The following is an 8,161-nucleotide window of genomic DNA, read 5'->3' on the forward strand; positions in this document are numbered from 1 at the left end:
TGACATTGAGACTATAAAGCAACGGCAGCGGCAGCGCAGACTCCAGTGGGCGATGGCAGAAACAACGCAGAGACTAATGGGGAAAGCACCGGCAGCGTAGAGAGAAGGGATAGCATCGACGAGATCAGTGAGGAGAACGGCATAGAGGGAGCGAAGGCAGCGACGACGACGAGATCAGAGGAGAACATCGCAGCAAGCCAACAAGGAGAGGTTCAAAATTGAAGGGTTTGATAACTGATTGGGAGAAAATAATCAAAGAAAAATAAAAAAGAACGTGGAGAACACCGCAATTTGCTACGGCGATGACTTTAGTGTCGCAAATTGCAAAGCCCAAGCGCAATTTAGCCACAGAGTCTGTTTTGGTAGCAAATTTGGGGCACGGTAATCTGACTTTGCTACTAACATGGATCCGTGGTAAATGTTCCGTGGCTAATGACCGTATTTGTGGTAGTGACAGTAAAACCTAGTTCTTCGATTTCGAAATCAGAAACAGAAATCTGGAAAATCTACAACATGAGTAAAACAGTAACGTACCTTGAATAATATTTCTTCGTTTTTTTTCGAGATTGTTGTTGGAGAGTTCTATCTTTTGTTGATGGTTTCTGCTAATCTTCGCGACGAGTTCGAACGTCTCTTCAGTTTGGAATGTTCCTCGAAACTTGACTGTTTGTGTTTTCTTTGAAGGAGAAGAGGAAGAGTGAGCCATAACGAGCGTTTTTTTCGAAGCGTAACCATTGAGTGATGCGCGTGGGATTGACGCTCCATTCAAAGAGAATGAATGCGCGTGGATTATTTTTGAACTGGACCAACTTGTAAGGCTTGTAAGCCTTATTTGCTTGTATGTATAGCAGGACCCTAAATAATTATCTAAAAAATAATATAATTATACAATTTTATATTATCAATACATTAAAATTAAATTTTATTTAAATTTGTATTTTTTCAATAATTTTTAAGTAATTTTGAGTAATTACAATTTATTTTAATATAAATCGCATAAACACTAACTTATTTTTAACCAAAATTAATTTTACAAAATCAATTTCACCAAACAACTACGTATAAACTTCAATCCAATAGCACTTGTTTTAGTTTCGTATAATATTTGTGAGTGGAGGTTGCGTGAGGTTTCCCTAATCTTTGGGTAATTGGCAAACCCTCGCAATTACAAGTTATTCATTCATGGCGGCCTCTTCTTCTCTCTCTTCCTCTTCCTCCTCCGACGACTCCCACCGCCGCAGGCGTCACCACCGCTCTCGCCGTGACCGCGACAAAGAATCCCTCAAGATCCAAAAGAAGACAAAGTCTCATTCCAAACGACGCCGCAGGCACCACCACTCCTCCGACTCCGATTCCTATTCTTCCGATTCCGTCTCTGATTACTCCAGGTTCCTCTTCAATCCCTTAGTTGAGTCCCTTTCCATCAATTATGTGGTCGATCTGTACATAGTGTCGTTTTGATACAGTTTTGACTTCGCATATGTTCTACGGTTCATGAATCTCGATTAGTGTTGTTTTCTGGAAAATATTTTATGTAGTTCAATTCGAATCTCAGTATATTATCGCCGAACATGGTTGATACTTTTTAACGATCGTGTATAAGAGCTGTTTCGAATTATTATTGGGAATGGATCCTGTCAATTGTAAAAAAAATTGAGAGTGGAAAGTTTGATCTTTAACCCTTCGTTGCTCTCTCTCATATTTATTTTTGGTCTCACTTATAAAATTAATGGTGAGAGATTACATTTTAATAAAAGTGTTGGCCCTCTAGACTTTTTCAATATGGAAATAGTTAATTAGAGCTTTCGCTCTGCTTTATGTTTACAGAATGAACTTTTTCTTTGGTACATGGAAGTTGGAAGTGATATTTCTGGAATGGAACCATGATTGTAGCTGATGAAATTTGAAAATGAAAATGTATCTGATAATTGATATCATTAAAATTGACAAAGCACTCTACCTGTCTTTTGGTCAAGTGGCAATTGACGAGCATGGTGTCCCATTGTCCCCTTTAGCACGTTTGTTTTTCCACTATTCTGATCTTATATTATTCTTTTGTTCATGTTGTAGTGTCTCTCTTGTCCTAATGATTAGGAAACCTAGTTTTGTTGTAATGTCTAATGATGTTGATAAAGTGTATTGAATTATGAAACTCAATAATTTGCAAGAGTAGTACAATGGAGTGTTGCGCTGTGGTTGAATATTGATCTGTGCCATTGATGTTAATAATTCAATACATGTATTAGTCTGGTTTATGTTATAAAATATTGTTCCTTTTGTTAAATTACTACAGGAGTGAGAGTTCTGATTGTGAGCATGAATCGTCTCACCGTTCAAAGAGGCACAAAAAGAATGACAAACCAAAAAAGGTTATTTGTTGGTACTGCAGTTTTTTTCCCTGTTTATTACCTTGCCTATTCTTCTCACTTTCTTCTTCTATCTAGAGTAAGGAAAAGGATCGAAGTAAAAGCCATCACCATAAGCGGCAGAAGCATAAAGTAAAAGAGGTTGGTCACCTTCTTACTGTGTACAAAAGAAGAGCGTTTCATATGTTGGGCTTAAATATTTTATATTCTAGATGTTTGAAGTTTCTAACTCAAATACTTATATTGAAGTATCTAGTATGTAGGAGAACTTAAGTAAGACAAACCACTAGTTTTTTTTATTCAGAACCATAAGTATACTTGCCTTACTTATTGCTAATTGGCAACTTTCGGAGGTTTGCTATTTGGATACATTACGTGTCAACTTCAGATGTTCATATTACTGAGCCTTGCTATCCATAAAATTCATTTTCCCTGGCTTCTAAATTTTGATTATACACTGTTGGCCCTTAACTAGAAATGCATGCAGAGAGCAGAGAATGATCATTGATTTGCCATGAACATTGAGAATTTTTTCCAAATTCATAGAAAAGATTTATACATTCTAGTCTGAGATGCTTATGATACCTTCTGCCTATTTTATGCATTGGCTCTTTGAAATTGGAGCTGGGATCTGTGACATGTTTTGGTGCTTGATTGTCTTGGATGTTGGTTATTGGTCGGGTTTGTCCTGGCAATGGGAGCTCTATATAGAAGAAGAATAGTGAGAGGAGCAGCAGCCCTGTGCAGCTTTCCAAGGTATCTCCGCTAAAAGCTAAAATTTCATTTCTCTTACTAGACTATATGGTTATTTTTGTTACTAAATCTCTTATACCTGATACAGTTTTTAGGGCGTGACAAAGATGATGGAGTTCGTCGTAGTGCTGTATCTGGCAAGAAGGTATTGATGCAACTGCTCCTTGTTTATGTTATTCTTATTATGGATAATAGTAACAGTAAGCTTGTATCTCTCTTTTTTCCTTATATCTTCAGATTCTTCTGAAACTTGATAAATCAAAGGAAGATAAGGCGGCTGAAAGCAGGAGAAATGAACTGCTGAACTTCTTGAATGCTAGTTTTGATTAGCGTTTGAGGGTGAAGGTATGGATTTGTTTGGGGATACAAGGTAGTTAACGAAGAACCAACCAAGCTTACCTGGGTGCCTAAAATATCTTGCCATTTTGAGAACCAAGTAGCCTACGATCTAGGATGGGAGTGAAAAATGAGTGAATGGTGAAAGGGTGGAATTCATTTAAATTACAATTGAATGAAATTTTGTTCAACATGTATGGTTCCGGATCAATGGATCGACATTTGTATTCTTTTCCTGTTCCGGACATGTTCCATCTTCCCCATACCATGACAGGAAAACTATAAAATTATTAGTAGAAAATTATAAAATGTTATTGATATAAGGCTTAATCAGTTAATCGTGTGAGTCTAAAACAAATTAAATGATCTTTATTGGATTTTGCAGGAAATTTACGGCAGTTCATTTTCACACATTTTGTTACCCCTATTGGCTATTATTGCAAGATCAATAAACATTAAACAATGGATATATGAGATAAGAAAATGATTTTTACTGTTATGCGTGTATAGAAAGAAAAAGAAAAAAGAAATGTTAGTTTTACCTATAAAAGCATATCAAATTATAAACTCGTGAGATCTCTGTGCAAGAGTTAACATTTACTATTTTGGGTTAATACTCAAAATCGTAAGATCACCCGTTTTTTATTTTTGTTCTCGAATTATTTTTTTAATTAAATTAGTCTCTGAATGAATATTTTTAAATCACGTTCGTCCTTCTGTTAATTTCGTGACGTTGCCGTTAAAAATCTGCTGATCTGGAACGTGAGCTGCAGCCCATCCTACTAAACAGTGTCGTTTTGCACTTTAAAAGTATGCAAGTTGTGGAACGCCACCATTGAGAGTAGAGAGTGTAATATTTTGCACTTTGTCTCCTGAACAAGTCCTCATTTGTTCTTTTTCACTCTCGCAGTAACTCTCTGTTTCTTTGACCCATAAACTACCATCACGAAGACGAAAAAAACCGTGCCGTCGTCCGCAACCATTAGAGTAGTTGTGGAGCATTATTCGTGCGTCAGTTCTGGAGCTTGGTGGGAATCTTGAAGGCAACAACACAGCATTGTTTCTGCGTTCGACGTGAGAGGTAAAATTTTTGTATCTTGTAAAAAAAATTGGTAACACTATGTAAACCCTTAGTTTCCCCATTATATGATTGAGTCATGGTGAAGAATCTGTTAGTGACTTAGTGCATAGGGTTTAGGGTTTCATCCCAGGGTTTGGCTTATGATCGGTTATATGGGTAACAATGGCAAGACTCTATTTTTGTGGCTTCGAAAAATAATACCTATTGTTTGTGTTAATGAAGTAATGGTTACCGGTTTAGTTGTTGTGTTGGTGATGAGTTAGTATTATGCATGTTCTGTATTAATTTTTGATAGGGTTTGGAGGCATTGATAGTCTTAGATGGCTTGCTATATTGACATTTTTTCTTAATATTGTTGTTTGCTATTATGTAGATGGACGGTCATCCGATGACATTCATATTTTCATCATGGTGAAAATTTTAAAAATGATGAGAAAGGAAGTAGAATCTACGAACCAGGTAATACAGAAGTTTTGATGGGGGTTGATGGAGATTCTCTTGATGCGTTTTTTGTTAAAGGATACTATAAAGAACTGGGATATGCTGGGGGGGACATATGTTGGTGGAAAGTTCCTTGGCTATCACTTGAGGGTGGGCTGAGAAAGTTGGAGACTGATAAAGATCTGCTTAAAATGTGTAAGACCTATAGAAGGAATCACAACATCATGAACATATTCTTTGAACATGGAGTTTCAGAGCTACACGTGGTGGAATGCATGAGTGAGGATGATGAAGTGATTCTGCCAAAGAATGCCTCTTTGATGAAGTTGCCCTGCACACAGCCTACAATGCAAGCTACTATAAATGTATCCCAGCCCACAAAGAGCCACTCACAGCCATCGAAGACTAACCCTCTCCACTCCCCTTCCAAAAATATAGCCAAAGTGTAACACCCTACCACATAGAGTCTTATGCTTAAGTCATAAAACAGAGGTGGCAAGGTATTACGACCTCTAAAAATAAAATTTAGTATATATAGTAGTGTGAAAATGTTTATAACTAGGAGCCTTTGAAGAAAAATGGGTAAATCAAAATCGTTAAACAGAAAAGCGCAACACTCACGAGTGTGATAACGTAAGCAAGGCAGGATAAAAGATAAGCTAACATGAGTATATGCACAAAAGAGTGTCAAGATACAGATATCAAAGCACAAGACCCGGTTTGCAAAGATAACCGGTCTGAGCATAGAAGTATACATACATATATAAAGTAGGAGAACCCAAAAGAAACCCAAAAGACAAATTACAGAACCTGTTTCTCCAAAATAACCTCTAAGAGGAGTCAATACAGTATATATATATATATATATACACAATGGAGATAATAAAGTCCCAGAGCTAAGGATCTTCGCTAAAACAGAAGTCTCCAGTATGCCTCAGCGAGGAGCCTCACGTCCTGCATCTGAAAACCACAAAATTCGCATGGGTGAGAACTAGAGGTTCTCAACATGGTAACAGTGCCTAAATATCTAACATATAATGTCTTGGGAAAGCTGAAGGCAATCCTAGAACTCCCAATTCATTAGTAAAGCGTATAAACATAACTAAATCATGAGAAACAAAAATAGGCAACTAACTAAGGATCTTCAGTCTAACTAAAACTCCCCTTTCCAAATTCTTCGGACCTCCCAACCGCCACTAGTAATTTGATATCGCAAAAACAATTATATCAAACAAAGAAAATCACAAGTAAGAAGCAGATACGGCAGTTAGACAATTAGCAAGTAATTATGCAATCAATTAGGCGTTCCAAACAAATAACATATAATGCATATGATGTATGCCTGTCCTAGTGGCTGATGAGTCTCATATGTTGGTTATAAAGCCAACCCGACAAGTCCTGATAGCTAACCATTGGATTGTCCCTCTGTCGCGTATCCCCAACTCGAGTTATTCACAAACATAATTATAATCACATACAACACCCTCACTGGTGTTTATCCACGGGGGCGAGCTCATCTGGAACTTTCACATTGTCCGGCCATACTTACGACATAGGGTCAGCAGAGTATCGAGTCTCAACCTGGAGCACGTGGTGGCTAGCCACTGCTTTCACCTAGGGAAACTCGTATCTCAGATAGGTGGAAGTGCAACAATCACAATATCAATTAATCAGCATATATGCATTCATTCTCAGCTATAAATCAACATTTATCTCAGCCATCCGGCTTAAAATCATGATTCATAACCAGCCATAATCCATCATCATATATAGCCATTTGACTCATATCATACATAGCACTCTCACCATCCTCCTCAACAACTCATACAATCATCATTAGTCATAATTCCTCAATATTTCCCTTTTCTTCATTCACAAGTTACCCCCTTCCTAGCTTCTTCTTAATTACTAGGCATTCTATAATGATTTAGGACTTAAGGGATGAAAATGGGGGTTTAGAAGCTTGAAATTCAGTTTTAAAAGCACAAAAATCATACTTGCTGGAAACAGGGTCACACATACGCGTGGGCGACGCGCACGCGTGAGCGTGCATTTTAGCCCATTACGCGTACGCATTGCTCTTTCTTGCGCACGCATGAGGACCAGGCAGAATCGACTGGTCGCGCATGAGAATTTCGCGTACGCGTGGGCATGCGATTTTGCCCGCGTATCAGCTGCATGCGTACGCATGTTATGCAGAAATACGAAAAAGATGCTAAGTCCCATTTTATCCAATTTATGCACCAAACTTTGATTAAGCATAACTACCTCATTTTAAAATATTTTCCTCCGTTCTTCGAATGGCATAAACATCTCGAACCCAATTTCATTTCTAATCAAATTTGACACTAATCGGGGTCCGAAGACTGATGCACGGAAAACTTGTCTCGTAACAAATTTCCTTCGGCAAGTGTACCGAATTTCGTCGTCAAGTAAAAACTCACAATAGAGTGAGGTCGAATCCCACAGAGATTGATTGATCAAGCAACTTTAATTAGAGGAATGTTCTAGTTGAGCGAATCAGAATTTGAGTTGAGAATTGCAGAAAATAAAATGGCGGGAAAGTAAATAACAAAAAAAGTAAATGCTAGAAATAAAGAGCTGAAAGTAAATGACGGAAAGTAAATTGCAGAATTGTAAATAGGAATGGGGTTACTGCTCATAAAAGTAAATGACAGAAACTAAAGAGAATGGGTAAGATCAGAAATGGGGAGTTCATTGGGCTCAGGAGATGTTGCATTCTCCGGATCAATTTCATTTTCATCTCTTCCTCAATCAATGCATTCATTGATCTCCTTAGCAATCTTAAGTGATCGAGTTACAATTCCTTGTAATTCATTCTCTCAAATCTTGATCAATAGCCAATTCCTTGGTCAATTGCTCATGAGAAGAGATGAAGTATGGTCACTGATTATACCACATGCATTTCCCAAATCAAGTATTGAGAGGATTATAGTCACATATCCATCCAAACCCAATTTGGTCCAGCATGAGAAAGCATTTCTAGCATGATCTCTTCCTTCCTCTTTCAAGGTTCAGAAGAGATCCAAGTTTGAATAGCTTCTTTTCCAAGATAACTATCCAATTGGATGAAGATCGAAAGCTTTCAAGTAAAATCAAGAAAACAAATAGAAGAAGAATAATGAAAACTAGTATTGATCCATCAAATTACAACAGAGCTCCC

At 37.5% G+C, this 8,161-nt stretch overlaps 1 protein-coding gene across 1 annotated transcript; it reads left to right on the forward strand.

Moving 5' to 3' along the window:
* The first annotated feature begins 1,086 nt into the window (after positions 1 to 1,086).
* Positions 1,087 to 3,793, forward strand: LOC107645931 (uncharacterized). Its single transcript, XM_016350087.3, has 6 exons — positions 1,087 to 1,388; positions 2,294 to 2,369; positions 2,445 to 2,507; positions 3,078 to 3,122; positions 3,208 to 3,264; positions 3,357 to 3,793. Exons 1-6 carry the CDS (start codon positions 1,183 to 1,185, stop codon positions 3,447 to 3,449), a joined length of 540 nt encoding a protein of 179 aa, XP_016205573.1. The 5' UTR covers positions 1,087 to 1,182; the 3' UTR covers positions 3,450 to 3,793.
* The last annotated feature ends 4,368 nt before the right edge of the window (positions 3,794 to 8,161 follow it).

The sequence above is a fragment of the Arachis ipaensis genome, chromosome B6 (assembly GCF_059453495.1).
Source record: "Arachis ipaensis isolate K30076 ecotype BB chromosome B6, ASM5945349v1, whole genome shotgun sequence".
Taxonomy (NCBI): domain Eukaryota; kingdom Viridiplantae; phylum Streptophyta; class Magnoliopsida; order Fabales; family Fabaceae; genus Arachis; species Arachis ipaensis.